The 19,858-nt window shown below is 44.7% G+C and overlaps 1 protein-coding gene across 5 annotated transcripts in view; it reads left to right on the forward strand.

Moving 5' to 3' along the window:
* Positions 1-19,858, forward strand: part of KDM2B (lysine demethylase 2B) — a 125,376-nt gene that overhangs the window by 68,986 nt on the left and 36,532 nt on the right. For all 5 annotated transcript variants that reach the window (XM_043557525.1, XM_043557526.1, XM_043557527.1 and 2 more), the window contains one exon: positions 8,797-8,883. In XM_043557525.1, the coding sequence (XP_043413460.1) occupies positions 8,797-8,883 (87 nt within the window). The remainder of the gene's footprint in view (positions 1-8,796; positions 8,884-19,858) is intronic.

Consider the following 19,858-nt stretch of genomic DNA (forward strand, 5'->3'; position numbering starts at 1 on the left):
TTATCACCACCACCACCACACCTGCTTCAGAAGAGTCAAAAAGCAGGAAGCCAGTGGGAGGTCTGCAGCCCGGCTCCCTCCCGCCTCGGAGGATGGCCCAGAGCATAGAGAAGGTACCGCACAGATTGAGTGGGGCTGGGGGTCTGGCCTCCAGTAGTTGTTCAGGCTCTCCTGTTGGGGGCTGGATGTAATATTGAGCCGTGTGTTTTGTATTTTTGCTGGGCAGGGAGGGGATAGAGGGTTGACACAAAGGTGAGTGAGACAGGCCTAACCATCTACTATGACGACAAACCATGCATACTCCGAGTTCTCTGCCTGCACCACCTCAGGGAAACGGAGGAGGACCGCCAAGGGCCAGAGATCTGAGTTCCAGACATCTAGGCAAACCCTAGACCTGAAAAATGGATAGATTGTCCATGTCAGCTGGAGCTTTTTTTTAGCCTAAAATTAACTTGTGAGCGTTATTCTCTCTCCTAGTTAGGCAGCTCAGTCAGCTTTTAGACTGCCCTTCCAACTAAATAAACTTTTACAGTTCCCTGTGCTTAGAACTTGTGAAGTAGTGGAATTCTGCAGACAGGACAGGGACAGTGTATTCCAGCAGGAAATGTGACATAAGCCACAAGAGATCGGCCAAAAGTTGTTGAACATTTACTGTGTACCTGGTACCTTCCATGCATTGTGATCGTTGCCACAACCTGGCGAGGTGGAGACTATTATCATCCCATATCTTAGATGGAGAAACTGAGACTCAGAGAGATGTAGCGACTTGCCCAAATCATGCAGCTAAGAGGCTTTTAGCCACAGTATGCTACGGCAAGTTTGTGCTAGTTGCCTGTCACTGCCATAACAAATTAATTACAAACTTGGTGACTTTTTAAAATGTTTGTTTGTTTGTTTGTTTGTTTTTTAGAGAAAGAGAGAGAGCATGAATAGGGGCAGGGCAGAGAGAGGGAGACAGACAATCCTAAGCAGGCTCTGCGCTGTCAGCACAGAGCTCAGTGTGGGGCTCGAACTCCCGAACCGTGAGATCATGACCTGAGCCAAAATCAAGAGTTGGACGTCTAACCGACTGAGCCACCCAGGAGCCCCAAACTTGGTGGCTTAGGACAACAGAAATTTCTTCTCTCACAGTCTGGTCTGCATCCTGAGAAGGCTCTAGGGGGGCATTCTTTGCTCTTCCAGCTTCTAGTTGTTCCTGACGTTGCTTGGCTTGTGGCTGCATCCCTGCAGTCCCTGCCTCTGTCTTCCCACAGCCTTCTTCCTTGTGTCTCTGTTCACATCCCCCTCTTCTTTCTCTTATGAAGACACCAGTCATAGGATTTAGGGTGCACCCTAAATCTAGGATTATTTCATCTGGATAGCCTTAAACAATTACATGTGCAAAGAACCTGTTTCCAAGTAAGGTCACATTCACAGGTACCAGGGATTAGGATTTGAACATACCTATCTGGGAGATATGGTGCACCTCAGTACAGATGGGTTTTTACAGGCAGGCACATGGTGGTTGGGCTGGGGCAGAGGCAGAGAACTTGAGAGGCCCAAGGTGCATTGAAACCCAGTTCCTGTGGCAAGCAGAGGACCCCTTAGTCTGCTAGGTTCCTCAGAGCAGCATCGGAGCTGCTCCAGGCCTCGTGACCTTGTTACCTTCCTTTTTACCCATTGATTCTTTCCTGATGCCTGCCTCTGCTTTATTATCATTATTATTAACACCCCACCCTAGGGAATGGTGGGGCCTGAATCTATTGTTAACCAATTAAACTCTCTGAGAGAGTTAGAGTAACAGGGAACAGAGGCCCAGCACATCCGTTGTCTGTGGTCATCTTGTTGGGTCAAAAGCAGGGCAGTTTCCAGCAGAAACAGCCTCTAGTGTCCTGAATCTCTCTCTCTCTCTCTCTTTTTTTCTCAAATTTTTAAATGTTTATTTTTGAGAGACAGAGAGAGACAGAGTATGAGCAGGAGAGGGGCAGAGAGAGAGAGAGACACAGAATCCAAAGTAGCCTCCAGGCTCTGAGCTGTCAGCACAGAGCCCAATGCGGGGCTTGAACCCATTGACATGGAGATCATAACCTGAGCTGAAGTTGGACGTTCAACTGACTGAGCCACCCAGGAGCCTCAATCTTTCTCTTATTTATTTATTTATTTATTTACTTACTTATTTATAGCATGCACAGATGCACAAGTAGGGGGAGAGAGAGAGAGGGAGAGAGAGTCCCAAGCAGGCTCCATGCTTAGCACAGAGCCTGATGCAGGGCTCAATCCCACAACCCTGGGATCATGACTTGAGCCGAAATCAAGAGTTGGGTGCTCAACTGACTGAGCCACCCAGGCACCCCCCAATCTTTCTCTGTTAGAAAGTCTGCCCGAGGCTTTCTAATTGGGGAGGTTTATAGGATGTAACCCAAAGGCCCCTGGGCTGGTATTACCTAGTCTCTGCTTCCTAGAGCCCCAAGGAGTGTATAAATTCTGCAGAGCCCAGGGAAGCCAGTGACAGGAGTTTCTTCAGCACAATTTATTTCTCAGAGAATCTCCAATTTGAATAATCTCCTTTTTCTGTAGCCTGTCACATACTAATGAAAATACTTCTCTGTGGGACAGAACCCCGAGTGCCCCCTGGTGGCCAGTGAGGTCCATGGGGGAACTGCTTCCTACAGTGAGTGTGTGTGAGGTGCCCCACTCTAGGGTACTTGGGGAGGTCTCTATTAATTTTTAATTATTATTTATTGTTACTAACGTATTTTTAGTTATTAATAATACTTACACCTCCAGTAATAGCTTTTTGTAACCACACAGTCCTCTAAAGCGGCCTCACCTTGCTTGTGAGTGATGGACTCCAGCTTGATACTGAAATGATAGGAAATCTTGAGACAGTTCAGAAAGAAACTCCAAGAAAACCAAGGTGAATGGACTTTATTTTCAATCTTACACAGAGTAGCATTTGTATGCTGGTGGCCCTTGGGCTGAACTGGCCCACAGATCTTGTTGGGCTCACAATTGTTTTGGTTTTAGTATTATTATTTTTAAATTTTTAATCAGTTGTCAACATTTAAGTGATTTCAGATAAAACTCTGGATCTTTGATTTCTTCTGGAAAATCAAAGATCTGGTGGGGCTTTCATGTCCACAAGAGGTTAGTAGGTTGGAACTGAGTAGCATTTGCCCTCTTTAAACTGGGCCTGTGCCTTCTAGTTTGCATAGACCACACCACTGTCTAGTGCTCTCATTTGTTGATATCTTGCATTTTATCTGCTTGGTTCCTGGAAGCATTTGAGTTTGTCATCCCAGCCTGGAGTTTGCAATTAGGGTAAGGGGGCAGGAAGCCCTGTGGAAGTAATGGGCCCCCTGCTGCAACCATATGGTAAGATATATATATATACACACACACACCTATCTATCTGTCTATCTATCTATATCTATCTATATATATAGATACCTATATATATATATATATATAGATATATCATTCCAATATATATTGGAATATATAATATATATCCACACATATATTGAAAAGTTTTGCCTAAACACAGAGCATCTTACTTGACAATCTTTTTTTTTTTTACTTTTTTTTGGGGGGGGGTAGGGAAATATTCTTAAAAAACCCCACAGAACTCTGATGTATGGTGTAGCAGGTTGTGAAATTCCTAGGATTATTATTTTTCTTTAAGTTTATTTCTTTATTTTGAGGGAGAGAGTATGCATGTGTGAGGGAGGGGCAGAGGGAGAGAATCCCAGGAAGGCTTACTTGTTGTCAGTGTGGAGCCCAGTGTGGAGCTTGACCCCACAAACCATGAGATCATGACCTGAGCCGAAATCAAGAGTCAGAGGCTCAACTGACTCAGCCACCCAGGCGCCCCTCATAGGATTATTAAGAACCATGAAATGTCAGCGAAACTTTGTGCTTATGTGGGCCCACATTGGGCCTCGTGCCTCTTCTGTGACTGGAGCAAAGTTTGAAAAATGCTTTGTAGTGGCTGTAGGTTAGTGGCTGAATTAGTTCTTGGTCTTAACTTGCAAGGAATAGGTAAGGATAACTCACTTCTGTATTTGTTAATCGAATGGTAAATATGAGCCCAGATTGTCTCCTAGGCATCACATTTTTCAATAATGAGGTATAGGTCAGCTGTAGAGGTTGCTGGAATGGTCTCCGGAGTCTTTATCACCACTATTAATGCCTGGGCTTGTAGTTAGATGAGCCTGGTCAGTGTCAGGTTCTATCACCTCCCAACTGTGTGACCTTGGGCAAGTCACTTGACTTCTCTGAACTTAAGTTTCTGCTTTTGTGAAATGGGCAAGATCGGCCCTATGCCCCAGAGAAGATTAGTCTGGAGCAAGCACTTAACAAATGCTCTTAGAAATGGTAGCAAAATCACATCTAGCTTCATGGCATAAAATCAACGTTAGATATCACTGTTCTAAGCTGTGGCTTCCTCAAGGTCACCCAGTCCGATGTTGTAGAACTTGAACCCAGATCTTCTGACTCTAGAACCAGTGTTGTTGCAGGCATAATAGCAACAGCTTAACTAGCAAAATGCTAGGTCCCCTATGTGTACTTTCTAGAACCTCTGAATCCATTCCTTAGGGAGGGACTGCTTTGTCCCATTCTCTCCTCCCCTTTTAAAAAAATTGTGGGGCACCTGGGTGGCTCAGTCAGTTAAGTGCCCAACTTCAGCTCAGGTCATAGTCTCACGCTTTATGGGTTCAAGCCCCACATTCAACAGCATGGAGCCTGCTCTGAATCCTCCATCACCCACTCTCTCTCTCTTAAAAATGAATAGACACTTAGAAAAAAATAATTAAGACATTTTTAGAAATAAATCAATAATTTTGGTAGGGGCGCCTGGCTGGCTTAGTTGGAAGAGTGGGCAACTCTTGATCTTAAGGTTGTGAGTTCGAGCTCCATGTTGGGTGTAGAGATTAGTTAAATAAAAACAAGACATTGCAAAAAGTTTTAAATTGTGGTAAATTATACATAACGTAAAATATACCATTTTAATCATTTTTCAAAGTGTCCAGTTCAGTGGCATTAAGTCCATTCACACTGCTGTAGAGCCGTCACGACTATGCATTAAGCAACACCCTGCTTCTCCCTCCCTCAGCCCCTGGCAACCACCGCTCTATTTCATGCTTGTATGAATTTGACTACTTTAGGCACCTCATGGAAGTAGAATTATGCACTATTTGGCTTTTTGTGTCTGGCTTATTTCACTCAGCAGAATATTGTGGCATGTGTCGCAATTTCCTTCCTTTTTTTCAGGCTGAATAATATTCCATGGTGTGGATAGACCACATATCATTTATTCATCCATCCCTTGATGGACACTTGGGTTGTTTCCAAGTGTCCTTTGGCTGTTACGAGTAATGCTGCTAGGTTCGTGGCCCCCCTCTTTTGTTTAAGGATAGGTTGAGTAATACCGTGGTTAGAGCACAGGTTGTAGAGTGGAGGGGTCTCCACCTCTTACTGGTTGAGTGGTCTTGGACCGTTCCTTCACCCCCTACACCCTGGTATTCTCATCTGCAAATGATGGTGGTCTGTCTCCCAGTGCGGTCAAGCAGTTGGATGACCGAGTGGATATGGCATGTTTATTACAGTGCCCAACACAGAGCAAACACTCAATACATCTTATTCTCGTACATCCATTCAGCAAAATATGTGGTACCTGCCTCCTGATGTTTCCATTGTACCCCTCACCTAGCCAGTCCCACCTACCCCAAGCAGTGGGTCAAGGCAGAGAAGGGGCAGCGGGAATGACCCACTAAGGCCCATGTAGTAAAGGGTGCAGTGTCTGCAGTCTATTTAATTAAAAACCAAAACTGATCAAAAATTGGTCTGCTTTTTATCATCATTGGGAACTGGCGATTCTAAACAACGTCACTGATGAAATGCTCCTCCCCCCAGGCACAGATCGTTCCCACTGCCCCCAACCTTCCATAGCCTCTTTCATGCCCCTTGTGAGGTCCACATGTGTGTTGAATAATGCTGTGTTCTTGGTTCCCTTCTGTTCTGTTTCTTTTTTCTTTTTAATGTTTATTGATTTTTGAAATGGAGAGAGAGACGGAGCACAAGTGGGGAGGGGCAGAGAGACACCCACACAGAATCCGAAGCAAGCTCCAGGCTTTGAGCTGTCAGCACAGAGCCCAACGCGGAGCTTGAATCCACAAACTGCAAGATCATGACCTAAGCCGAAGCCAGATGCTTAACTGACCGAGCCACTCCGGCGCCCCTTCTTCTTTTTTTAAGTTTTTTTTAATGTTTATTTATTTTTGAGAGAAAAAGAGAGACAGAGCCAGAGTGCAGGAGAGGCAGAGGGAGAGGGAGACGCAGAACCTGAAGGAGGCTCCAGGTTCTGAAGCGTCAGCACAGAGTCCAACGTGGGGCTTGAACTCACAGACCAAGATATCATGACCTGAGCCAAAGTCATATGCTTAACTGACTGAGCCATGCAGGCGCCCTGTATTTTTTTTTTTTTTTAAGATTTTATTTTTAAGTAATCCCTACACCCAGCATGGTGCTCGAACTTACAACCCCAAGATCAAGAGTTTCACGCTCTGCTGGCAGCCAGCCAGGTGTCCCTGTTGTATTTCTTTTTAAATACTCTGCATACATGTTAGAAAGCTTGGCAGCCTAATTATCCTGTTTTCCTTTACGGTAGCTGTTACTACTGTCTGGCATTTTAAAGATTGCTTTTTATGATAGGACTTTATGTTTCAGAATGGCGTCAGATTGACAGAAAAACTCAGCAGGTAGTATAGAGAGTTTCTGTTTACTAGACCCCCCCCCCACCACCATCCCATCCAGTTTCCTCTGTTATTAACATGGTACATCTGCAGAGTACACTGGTTACAATTAAAACCAGTATCTGTACATTATTCCTAACTAAAGGCTATAGTTTATTCACATTTCCTCAATTTTTACCAAATGTCCTTTATTTCAGGATCCCACCCAGGATACCTCTATCTTTGTAACTGTCATGTCTCAGGCTCCTCTCAGCTGTGACGGTTTCTCAGATTTTGGGGGGCTTTTTTTTGTTGACCTTGACAGATGTGAAGAGTGCTGGTCAGGGATTGAGTAGAAAGTCCCTCTTTGGGGATTTGTAGCTTCATTTATTTATTTTTTAAGTTATTTACTGGAGGGTTACTGTAAGTCATTGTGCAAGGCTAGGGATATAACAGTGAAACAAAACATTTATAAACAGCATTTATAGGGGCGCCTGGGTGGCTCAGTCGGTTAAGTGTTTGACTTCGGCTCAGGTCATGATCTCACGGTTCGTGGGTTTGAGCCCTGCATCAGGCTCTGTGCTGACAGCTCAGAGCCTGGAGCCTGCTTTGGATTCTGTGTCTCCCTCGCTCTCTGCCCCTCCCCCACCTGCACTCTGTCTCTGTCTCTCAAAAAAATGAATAAACATTAAAAAATTAAAAAAACCCCAGCATTTATAAATCAGTGACATTGACGCTGGGCTTGGAGAAGGCTGCAGGGGCTGAGAATTGAACCCAGGCAGCCCCGAGTCTGACCCTTGATCACTGTCCTGTTTGCCACCTCCCATGGGCAGAGGAGGTGGATTTGGGATGTTAGGTAAATTTTGAAAAATCTGGCAACCAAAGGCACACGAGGAAAACTAAGACAGTAGATGGAATAAATTACAAGTGAGTTGGATTCATTTCCAGTGGGTAGATGAGGAAAGTGAGTTAAAATACTTTCCCTACATTTCTCTTTGGAGCTCTTCTGTTCTTCTTAAATTCTCCTGTGCAACTTTCTCTGCTTTTAAATGTCCCTGCAGGAATGCTTTTGCACAACACAAAAATTAATGGTCAAGGTCGGAAGAGGCCAGTGACAGATCTGTGTCTGTCCCTAAAGGCTAATGGTGCATTGCGGATGCAACTAAAAAACCCATGTGTGGAGTGGTCTTGGGCCGGGAAGTCTGGACCCAGAAAGTGAGTTCAGGGGCTCTGCCCTCCTGGTCTGGGGCAGCATCCGAGGCCTTTGAATCTTTCTGAGCCTTGATTCCTGTGCCTATAAGTTAGGGATAATTCAGTAGAGTAGCATCTTGCACCTGGATGAGGTTCTCAAATCAGTCACCACCTAAGGCCGAAATCTGGTAGAGTCAGAATTACCTTTGAAAAGCCTTCAGATGACATACAAAGATGTGAACACAGTGTGCCATGTGGGAGACCCTTGCCCAGCCTGGATGTATGTCTATCACAGCCCACTTTTCTGCTGGCATTTGTGGCCATATGACTCCATCCTTGGTCAAACCAGATTAAGTATCTACCAGTGTTTATGAAGCCCATGTTGTAATAAACAGTGACATGTCTTTACACACGGGGAATAGAATACGCATGACTTACTGGCTGAGTCAGGTCTCACAGGTGTCAAGACCTCGTGGTTAGTGTTGTTTTTTTTGTTTCTCTGCATCCGTAGTTGAGTTTTTGTACATTGGAGTATTTTAGTGCACTGCCCAGCCCACTCCCGGGGTACTTGGTAAGGATTGAATGAGGTTGTGTGTGAGTCCCTGGTGCTGGAGATAAATATTTGGCACATTATAAATATGATCAGTGAGTGATACTTTCATGGAAGTCACAGGGAGGTGAGTGATTTACTCTTTAAACATTTTTTGGAAAGGAGGATGTTGTGTGTCTTGTGGTCTCTGACGGACCCTGGTGACTTGGTTTCTACTAAGTGTGTGGGTGGTGGGTGACTGCAGAGGCCTATCAGTCTTTCACTGGGTTAGGTCCAGTCTTAGCCCCCTTCAGAGACCTTCCCTCTACTCTGGGCTAATATGGCTCCTTTGTTTGGCCACAGAATGTCCTGAAGGAGCATGCAGACGACGACCCCAGTCTGGCCGTCACTGGGGTCCCTGTAGTCACTTGGCCAAAGAAGACTCCAAAGGTAAGACGCAGATTGCCCGCAGCTGAGGGACCATTTCCGCTGCCTTTCACATCTCCTGTAAGATGAGTGTGGGCAACTTTTCAGTGGGGACTCCCGGCCAAGGGCACCCCAGTTAAGATGAATGTTTTTGGTGATTTGTCTATTGCAAATTTTTGTTTTTTGAAAGGAATCATTTTCCCTAGCTGTGGAAACTGCAGGCAGTGGTGGCCACCTGGTGGCCACTCAGAAAACTGTGGGGAAATGATGGCTCACTTATCCCCTTCTTTGGGTGACTTCTTTCCCTTCCTCCCTCCCTCTCTTCCTTCCTTCCTTCCTTCCTTCCTTCCTTCCTTCCTTCCTTCCTTCCTTCCTTCTTTTTTTCCTCCAGTTGCTTCAAGGACTCTTTCCTCTCTTTTGAAAGTAACTTTTTTTTTTCTCTTTGTAAACGTGATTGATGCTCACCATGAAAAAGTCTATTCAAATAGGAAAGGACTAACACCCTAGGGAGAATGACAGTAATGTCACTGAGGGCTTACCAGGGGCAGGTTGCTTTGCCTCATCCCCTGCATCCCTTATCTTCTTTAGGTTCCCAGCAGCCCTGTGGGGCAGACACTTGTGACTCTCATTTTACAGATGAGGAAACTGAGGTCACTTGTGAGGGCACCTGGCAGAGCCGAGGGCAAGGCGATCGGTCTGACAGCAGAGACTAGACTGTTAACCAGTGTCTACCTCAAAGTCCATTCTGCAGAGAAAACCAGTACCATTTTGGTGTGTCTTCTTCCAAAGTCTGTGCTGGGGTAGGACACGTATGTATCAGCCCATCTGCCGACACTCGGCTCACCACTTTCTTGAGCAGGTTATAGATGCTCCCTGGGCCCTTACTTTCCTCATCTGTAAAAAAGGGTTATACCAGCACCTACTCAAATGGTTGTTGTGACGACTAGATGAGATAATGCATTGTTGAATTTGTTTCTGGTTAACTATTAAAAAAAAAAAAGGAATAATGTATGCAAAGTTCTTAGGACAAGGAGTGACCAGTGGTTAGTGCTCTTTAAATGTCAGTTGTGACTTCAGCAGCCTCTTTGTTGATGTGTATTTTGCCAATTTCTGGGGTTTTTTTTTTTTTTTTTTTTTTTTGCTCTTATAAGAAACATTTAGAGGAATATTCTAGATCTGTGTTGTCCAAAATGGTAGCTGCTAGCTGTATGGCTATTGAACACTTGAAATATGACAAGCTCAAATTGAGATGTGTCAGAAGTATAAAATACACAACAGATTTCAAAGACTTAGTGCAAAAAAGAACACTGTAAAATTTCTCATTAATTTGTTTTTTATATTGATTGCATGTTGAAATTAGGGTTGCCAGATTTTAGAAAGGATCCCCATTTAAATTTGAATTTCAGGTAAACAACAAATAAAACTTTAAGTGTAAATATAGCCCGCATATCACATATACTTACACTAAAAAAGATTATTCATTGTTCATCTGAAATTTAACTGGGTGTACTGTATTTGTATTTGTTAAATCTGGCAACTCTAGTTGAAATGATAATATTTTGAATATATGGATTATTAATGTTAATTTCACCTTTTTCTTTTTTCCTCTTTAAATGTGGTTACGAAAAGTATATAAAAGTATATGTGTGGCTCACTTTACATTTCTATTGGTCAGTGATGTTCTTAGGTCATTCTTTCCACTTTTGTTTGATTATCTCCTTAGGGTATATTCCTAAATGTAGAATTGCTGGGGAAGATGGCCCCTATTACTTGTAGGTATTGAATTCTAATTCTCTTTGAAGCTTAGTGGGAATTTAGGTGGCAGTAGAAATGAAAAAGGATTCACTTTCATAGCTTCTGCCATTAGTTTCCCCGATCCATGGAAGTGAGTGGGGTTTTAATGTTCACTTTCCCCTACATGGGCAATAAACACAACCACCATTGCTCAGACCGCAAACTGTACCTGCAAACATAGCGCCTTGCAACAACCTAGCCGGGCCCCACGGCTGCTCTGAACTTGAAGAGGAAATGGTGGCTTTGCCTCACTGCCTGCTCCCCTCCCAGCTAAGGAATTGCTTTGGGGGAGGGATTGGGGTTTACAGAACATGGGCTTTGAAAAAACAAACTTGCCACGACCCATTGTAATCTCAGAATTAATGGAGGGGTCCAAACGAACTTCTCTGGGGGAAAGCACTTTAGGATTACTGGTGTGTCCTGTCCTTTGTGCCTCAGACCCTCAGTTTACTCCTGAGAGGCTTATAGGCATTAAAAAAAAAAAAAAAAATCAACCCTCTGCCCTTTTCCTCCAAAGGGCTTGAAACAGGAAGCAGGCTTCTGGGGGGAGTAGCCCTTATCTAAGATTTTTGTGGAGGATTGGTGTATAAGCACGGGTCTATACACAAGGTCACGTGGCTAATATCAAATCTGGGGGTGGGGGAGAGACAAGCCCTTCGGCTGGTTAGAGAGTGAATAGAGAACATTCGAGATTTAACAATACTAAACCAAACAATACTTTGGGGGTACCAGTCTTTTTTTTTTAAACACCTTATAATGAAACAGATACAACTTGCTTACCATACAGTTTTCCCGCTAAAAGTGTACAACTCACATTTTAGTATAATTGGGATATTCAGAGAGTTGGACAGCTATCTCCACAGTCTAATTTTAGAACATTTTCATGCCCTCTGAAAGAAAGCCCATCAGCAACCAGTCCCCAACCCCTAAATCTTCCCCTCCCACAGCCCCTGACAACCACTAATCTGCTTTCTGTCTCTATGCATTTGCCCGTTCTGGACATGTAAATGGAATTATCCAATACTTGACCTTTTGTGACTAGCTTTTTCACTTAGTATAATATTTTTAAGCTTCACCCACATAGTGGCATCTGTCAGTATTTCATTCCTTTTTATGGCTGAATAATATTCCATTGTGTTTGTAGACCATACTTCGTTCATCCCTTGTCCAGTTGCTGGACCTTTGGGCTGTCCCTATCTTTTGGCTATTGTGAATAATGATGCCCTGAACATTCGTGCACAAGTTTTTGTGTGGATACATGTTTTCATATCTCTTGGGTAGATGCCTAGGAGTGGAGTTGACTGGTCACATGGTAACTCTGTGTTTAACTTTTTGAAGAATGGCTAGACTGTTTTCCAGAGTGGCTACACCCTTTTACACTCCCACTGGCAATGTATGAGAGTTTCAATTTAACCCACATCTTCGCCAACACTTATGATCCGTCTTTTATATTTAAAAACAATTTTTTTTAATGTTTATTTTTGAGAGAGAGAGACAGACTGCGAGCAGGGGGAGGGGCAGAGAGAGAGAGAGAAAGACACAGAATCAAGCAGGCTCCAGGCTCCGAGCTGTCTCCACAGAGCCCGACACAGAACTCAAACCCACGAACCTCGAGATCGTGACCTGATCGGAAGTTGGATGCTCAACAGACTGAGCCATCCAGGCGCCCTTATCCATCTTTTTGATTAGAGCCATACTAGTACTGTCTCTTTTGTTTTCATTAAGCTTATGGTTTCTACAACTCATTTGAGGTTTATTGTGTGAGTTTGCAAGGGCTGCAGAAGCTGTGTGCGTGGCTTAGAGGACAGACGTTCATTTTCTCACAGTTCTGGAGGCCAGAAGTCAGTTGGCAGGACGCATTTCTTCTGGGGACTCTCTCCTGGGTTTGTCGATAGCTGTTGTCTCTCTGTTATCACGTGGTCTGCCCTCTGTGTGTGCCTGTGTCCTAATCTCTTCTTATAAGGACGTCAGTCTTGCTGAATTGGGACCCACCCGAATGACCCCATTTTAACTTAGTTACTTCCTGAAAGACTTTATCTCCAGGTAGTCACATTCTGAGGCACTGGGGTTAGGGCTTCAACATAAGAATTTGGGGGGCAGGGAGGACACAATTCAACCTGTAGCATTTATCATACATTATTTCAGAGCCACAAAAAAAGATGTAAGTAATATAATAATGAACTCCATGGCCCCCACTCAGCTCTAGAAATAAATTATTGCCAGTACAGCCCCAACCCCCTGTAGTTTCCTACACAATGTATGGACCAATCTTTAGAGGTCTTTTTTACATCTTGTTTAATCCTTACAATGAGGCTGGGAGGTGTGGATAGTGTTATCTCTGTGCGTGCAGTTGAAACCGGGGTCTCAGAGAGGGATGCTGGTATGCCTTGGGCCACACAGCTTGTGAATGGAGAGGCGTTAGTGCCCAGATCTGAGGAACTCGTGCAGTGTGGTGGAGAAGCGGGGGCGGGGAAGCCCGCTGCCCTGTGTATGCATTTCCTGGCTGGTGGGGTTAAAAAGTTCACAGGAAAAGGAGAAGTAACTGAACGACTGACTGCCTGGGCCGCCCGGGGTCTGTCCGTTCCCAGGTTTGCAGTCCGCTTGCTCCCAATTTGATGCAGGTTGGGTTGAAAGATCAAGGGTGTTCGTTGAGGCTGTCAGGATGCGAGGTAGGGAGCGGTATTGGGTCTGGGTCAGGTTACTTAACAAGTAATTAATGCTAAATGATGATTAGCAAGAAATGCTTTGATCTCCCACCTTGTCTCCTGGAGAACAAAGTCCCTTTCTGGAACTGATTAGGTGCTGTGAGGTCATTTCTGATGTCGTGTCTTTCAAATCAAAGATGCTACTGAATCACCATCCGTCACCATTCCCCCGATTGGCTGTTCCCACCAGCGGTGATGGATTTGTTTTGATCCGTCTACACTCTGGCTGCTCCCTTTTATGACCAGGTGGCAGGATTTTGGGGGCCTGTCTGTGACCTTGGAACCAAGCCAGGAGAACTGAGCTTCTTTGAGGCTTGACCTCTGACCTCAGTCTTATTAGCAAGTTGACCTTCGGCTCACCAGCCAGACACTTCTACCCAGCTAGCTTGCCGGTGCTTTCACATGGAGGGAAACTGAGGAAGGAGGGGAGACTGAGCCACAGCTGTCTGCATCTTAACCCATCAGCTTGAGTGGTCAAACTGGGCTGCCACATGAATTTCAATTATTGACAGTTTTTCTGGAGTTAGGAGCAGACAGGCTGGAGTGTGTATGCACAAGTACCCTGACAGGGGACGTGGGACAGCCCTTTTCAGTTATTGGATTGGCTTCCTTATGGGGACGTTACAGGGCCACGCAGGAACCACGGCAGGAAGTGACACACACACACACCTGATGTCTGTGTTACTCTTGGTTCCCCTTTGTTTCTCTTCCCCTTCCTCTGCAGTTGGTCATTTAGATCTGGGAGGCTTGATAAGTGTGGGGTCCCTCTGGTGTGACACATAGCCCTTACCTGAAAGAGAGGCACATAATTCAATAAAAAGAGGCCCCGTGTACTTCCTGTTCTTTTTCTGCCCTGCTGTCGATTCCTGTCACCCCTGGAGTAATTAAATTGATGACGAGGAGAAGGAGGATGACGATAATGCCTGCCTTTTATTGTTGCCTACTCGGGGCCAGGTAGTTTCCCAGAAAGGCATTGCGGTCTAATGAGAGCCAGTCTTCAGGCTGCTGGCATCAGCTTTACCTGGGGAACTTGTAAAAAAAAAAAAAAAATACAGCTTCCTGGGCCTGGTCTGGGACATTGAGATTTAGTAGGTTTGTGGTGGGGCCTGGGAGGTCTACACTTTCTTGATACTTTGCAGGCAATTCTCATGCGTGACTAGGATGGGCTCTGGGGTCAGATGCATCTGGGAATTGAACCCAGGCTTTGCCACCAACTGTGTGGTTGTAGGCAAGTCTGAGCCTCAGTTTACTCATCTGTAAAAAGGGCTAATAGTGCCTTTCCTGTAGAGTTGCTGTGAGATGCCGTCTGTAAAATACCTCGACAGTAGGCTATCAGTCAGTGATAGTTAATGTGATTTTTTTGCAATTATGGCTTATAAGTAATTGACAACCCTGAATTTGCCTTCCAGAAGGCTGGTGATGGTCTCTATGGAAATAGCGGATATGGAAGGAATGCAGGGAGCAGGGGAAGGGGGTGAAGAGTTTAGAGACATTTCCCGTCCTTCAGTTACCATTGGCTGGTGCAAACACTTAATCTCAAGCAAAGACCCTAGTGACTTCATTCTCCCCTAAGTAGTCATGGCTTTTCTGAAATGGCCGGCATACCCTTACGGGGGAGCTGGTTTAAAAAAGTGGTTCTCCTCCTTTATCCCTTCCTCACTCCCCCGAAAGGAGAAGTCCCGGGTGCTGTGGGTGACTGTTGCCTTAGACTGTGCCCCTGAGGGTTTGAGGCTGTTGAGGCCACAGGCTTTGCTTCTGGGTCAGGGTAGGAGACGAGGGTGCCCAGTCTTTCCAGCTTCCTGAGAGCATACTCCAAGAGCCGGTGGGTGTAATGCTCACAGGCCCGGAGGAAGCCGGCAGTGAAAGAGCCCTGGCACCAGGAGAGCAGAGAAAGGCAAGAGAAACCAGTGGATGGTGGGTAGGCTGCAGCTAGGGGAAGCAAGTGGAAAACAATCTGGGGCCCCTCGTCTGGAATCCCCAGGGTTTTCCTCAGTGACAGCTGAGTCATCTGTGAAGTCCAGCAGGTTCCCAGGAGTGCAGCAGAAACCTGTGATGAAAGAGTACCCACAAAAATAGCCTGCTTATTCTGGAGAGTGTTGCACACAACATCAACAAGTAGAAAAATCCAGTTGGAAGAAAATCATCGGTGGTGAACGGAGAAGCTGGGGCTCAGGTCTCTGGACCAGTTTTTGTGAGCTCCGATTCCAAATCGGTTTGTGGCTGAACTCACATGGTTTTGCGAGCCGGATGACAGGGATTTCATCAGAACCCTCCCTTTTTGGTGGAGTGAACCGAAGCCGGAGGGTAGAAGCTTCTAGAGCACACCACATGAGATCTAGGCAGGACAGAACTGTGGCTTTGCTTGCTGACTTTTTGTAGGTAAGCGTCCTGTCTTCTCCCTGTGTCTTCACATTGTCCCCCCTCTGTACGTGTCTGTGTCCAAATTTCCTCCTTCTATAAGGACACCAGTCATACTGAATTAGGGCCCTAATAGCTTGATCTTAACTAAATCACCTCTGTAAAGACTCGATGTCATATTCTGACACATTAGGGTGGGTAAGACTTCACTATATGAATTTTGGGGCAGGTAAGATTCAGCCTATAGGGGCACCTGGGTGGCTCAGTCGGTTAAGCACCAGACTTTGGCTCAGGTCATGATCTCACGGTTTGTGGGTTCAAGCCCCAGGTCAGGCTCTGTGCTGACAACTCAGAGCCTGGAGCCTGCTTCGGTTTCTGTGTCTCCCTCTCTTTCTCTGCCCCTCCCCTGCTCACACGCTGTCTCTCTCTCTCTCAACAATAAATAAACATTAAAAAAAAAAATTCAGCCTATAAACTTGTCAAGCCTTCCATCTTTAAATCATCTCCCAAATCCTTGACCCGGTCCCAAGTGCCCAAGTCTTCACTTGTGTTTCTGCCATGGAATCTCATGATTTTCTCTCATCTCCTCAACATTGTAGGGGAACTGAATTACTCCATATTTTCCATTTAGTTGCCTTGGTCTTTGCTCACACTATTCCCCTTCTGGAAATGCCCTTCTTATTTCCCCATGTACAAAATTTCCACCTCTAAGCCCAGCCAAACTTCTTCACCAGGAAGCTTCCTGGGCTGGATGTTTTCTATTTGTACCTTCAGAGCTCCTCTCCAGCCTTCTCCCACCTGCTCCAAAAGTGGGCTCCGTCAAAGGGCTTTCTTGCCTTCTCTGGCTTCTGGTTGGGCTCAGCCAATGGGAAGTACCAGCATGAGATGGAAATGTGGGAAGAGAAAGAGGCTGGGGTATTTATTCCCCCAGCTTCCTCCCCATGGGATCATTGAAGGTTGGCTGTTTCCTTCTTTTGAAGGCCACGATTCCTGTTTTGTGGCCTTCTCCAACTTTTTTCTCTGCATTTCCAGTCCAGTAACTGTTCCCTCTCATAGCCCATCAGCCAAAGGGAGGTAATGTCTCATGGCCGTTGCTAGGCTTGAGGTGCAACACTGTGCCTTGTAGATTTCCCTAACCCTACTTACCCTCTGCAAACCGAGTCTCTGTTAAACTCTCCCACATGACCTGGTATGAGGGTGCCAGGGTACCATCCATTTCCTGCCAAGATCCTGACGGCTGTACTTCCCCAGTCTCTCTTTCCACTGGACGTCTATATTCTACTCTGCATTTTATGGCCTTCACCAGCTTCCTGAGACTGGAGCTCATCTTATTAATTTTTTCCTTCTCCATTTTTATCCTGTCATGCACGATTTCTCCCAGATAGCAAGGACCCAGGAAATGTCTGTTGAGTGAATGAACTCGATCACAGGTTTTCGCAGCATTTCTAAAAGATGAAATTGGACTCCATCCGTTTCAGGCTCTTGGCTGTCTTTCTTCTACCTATGTCTCTTTGGTGAGAATGTGGATCTATCCTTACTGCAACTTTTATGTCCCAGCCCCAGCCAACTGTGAAAGAATGCTAAGTGGAATGTTCATTGCTCATGGGTACTTTTGGACCCTTTTTTTGTCCCTCAGATTTAAACAACCTTCTTTATCCCACTGGACTTAGAAATCACCTGGAATTTCTCAGCCATCGTCTGTGTCATTTTAGAACTGCTTTATTGAACTTTAAGTCAGCGTTCAGCTAAAATAACCTGTAATTAAAGTCTGCAGCCGAGGATTTCTTTCTTAGTCTGATAACCTGCTCAGCTGTCTGTGTTAATAACGCCAAAGACAAATTCTTGGAAAGCAATTGAAATATTGCGGGCTCCTGCCTTTGGTGGGGTAATTAGAAAGCCAGGCAGGCACTGTAAGTGATTGCCTGCCATTATCCTTGTTTTATTTCTGGAACAATGGCCTATCCTTCAGACTTTTCTTTTTTCTTTTTTTTTAATTAAAAAAAATTTTTTTAACATTTATTTGTTCTTGAGAGACAGAGAGACAGTGCAAGCAGGGGAGGGGCAGAAAGAGAGGGAGACACGGAACCCGAAGCAGGCTCCAGGCTCCAAGCTGTCAGCACAAGCCCGACACGGGGCTCGAACTCAGGAACCATGAGATCATGGCCTGAGCCAAAGTCAGCCATCCAATCGACTGAGCCATCCAGGTGCCCCTCCTTGGACTTTTCTTATTGTCAAATGTCATCATATATTTCCCATGTTAAAGGAGGACACTTGATCATTGACATGGGGAATAAGTTATCATGTTCTTCTGTGCCCCCCCCCCCATCATTTGGCTTTTTAATATTGATTGATTGATTGATTGAGGAGGGGGGCAGAGAGAGAGGGAAACACAGAATCTGAAGCAGGCTCCAGGCTCTGAGCTGTCGGCACAGAGCCTGACATGGGGCTTGATCTCACGGACTGTGAGATCATGACCTGAGCTGAAGTCAGATGCTTAACCAACTGAGCCACCCAGGCGCCGTTCATTTGGCTTTTTTAGAAGGATGGATATGTGTGTGATCGCATGATGTTGCCAGGTAATGTGTTCTCCAAATTTAGGTGATCTAGAGAAAAAAAAGGCACGAGTAGGTGAACACAGGTGAGGTATTTACATCGTTTAACTTTGCTTTTTTGTTATAAAGGACAAGGGCAAGTGTATTTGTTGAGATGAGGGGAACTTTAATCACACATGAAGAAAGCAGGTGAGAAGGGACAGCTGGAGTAACACCTACTCTGAACCACTGGAGTTCTCCACCAGTGTGTGTAAATAACTAAGCAGCAAAACACTCTGAAGGAGTTGAGACATTTAGATTCATGTCTCCCTTAGTTACTGTTTATGGGACAGGATGGTTCCGTGGAGCAAGGCTTATTGGTTTGAGCATTCCCTATAGATATATCCATTCTCCTGAGGGAGGGTATTTCTTTCATTTCCTTTTCTTTGATTCTTATCATATTTTTTTTAATTGTGGGAAAATAGATATAATGTAAAATCGATTGTTTTAATAACCATTTTATTTATTTGTTTGTTTATTTAAATATTATCCTCTGGTCCTGTCTGTGAATGGGGGACCTGCCTTCTTCTTTTTTTTTCTTTTTAAGTTTTTGTTGTTGTTGTTGTTGTTGTTGTTGTTGTTGTTGTTGTTTTTTTTTTTTTTTTTTGAGAGAGAGAAAACACCAGTGGGGGAGGCACAGAGAGAGAGAGGGAGAGAGAGAGTCCCAAGCAGGCTACACACTGTCAACACAGAGCCTGACCCAGGACTCTATCTCACAAACTATGAGATCATGACCTGAGCTGAAATTAAGAATCAGATGCTTAATCAACTGAGCCACCCAAGCACCCCTTCAACTTGCTTTAGTTTTTATGCTGAAGTATTCTTTAGAAAGTTACAGACATCATGGCATTCTACTCCTAAATACTTAGGGCTTAGTTTACATCTCTGAAAAAGAAAAATATTTTTCTACACAGCTAAAATCATGTGGGTTACACCTACCAGAATTTATAATTCCTTAATACCACTTAGTGCCTGGTTATAGTGAGATTTCCCAAATTATCCTTTGCAGATGCTTTATCTAAACTAGGCTCCAATCCAGGACGGTACATTGAATCTATTTTCATTCTATTTCAATCTAGACCTTTCTCAGGACATTGATTTGTAAAGAAGATGGAACCATGTGTCCTCCAGAGGATCCCTTCACTATGTGAATTTTTCTGATTGCTTCCCTGTGGTGTCACGGAACTTTCCCCCTAGCTCTTGTAATTTCTGTAAACTGGAAATGAGATCTAAAGGCTTGGTTAAAGTTAAATATCATAAATGGTGGATTAAGGTGATGGTGGTCTGTTACCCCATTATTCAGTTATGGTTGTCCCTCTTTCTTCCAGAGAACAATCTGGAAGGGGATCCATTGGCCCCCTGGCTCCCTGCTTCCCTCCATCATTCACTCATGGTTTTAGTGCCAGTTGTTCATTCTTTCCTGTGTCAATAATTGTATCAAAAGATGAAAATGGAACTTTAGTTTATCATGCTCTCCCTTGTGAATTAGCTGGCATACTCTTCCCCAAATTTTATTGAGAAATAAATCACTGATATAAATTGTTGAGAATT

This window comes from Prionailurus bengalensis, chromosome D3, assembly GCF_016509475.1.
Source record: "Prionailurus bengalensis isolate Pbe53 chromosome D3, Fcat_Pben_1.1_paternal_pri, whole genome shotgun sequence".
In the NCBI taxonomy this organism is placed as follows: domain Eukaryota; kingdom Metazoa; phylum Chordata; class Mammalia; order Carnivora; family Felidae; genus Prionailurus; species Prionailurus bengalensis.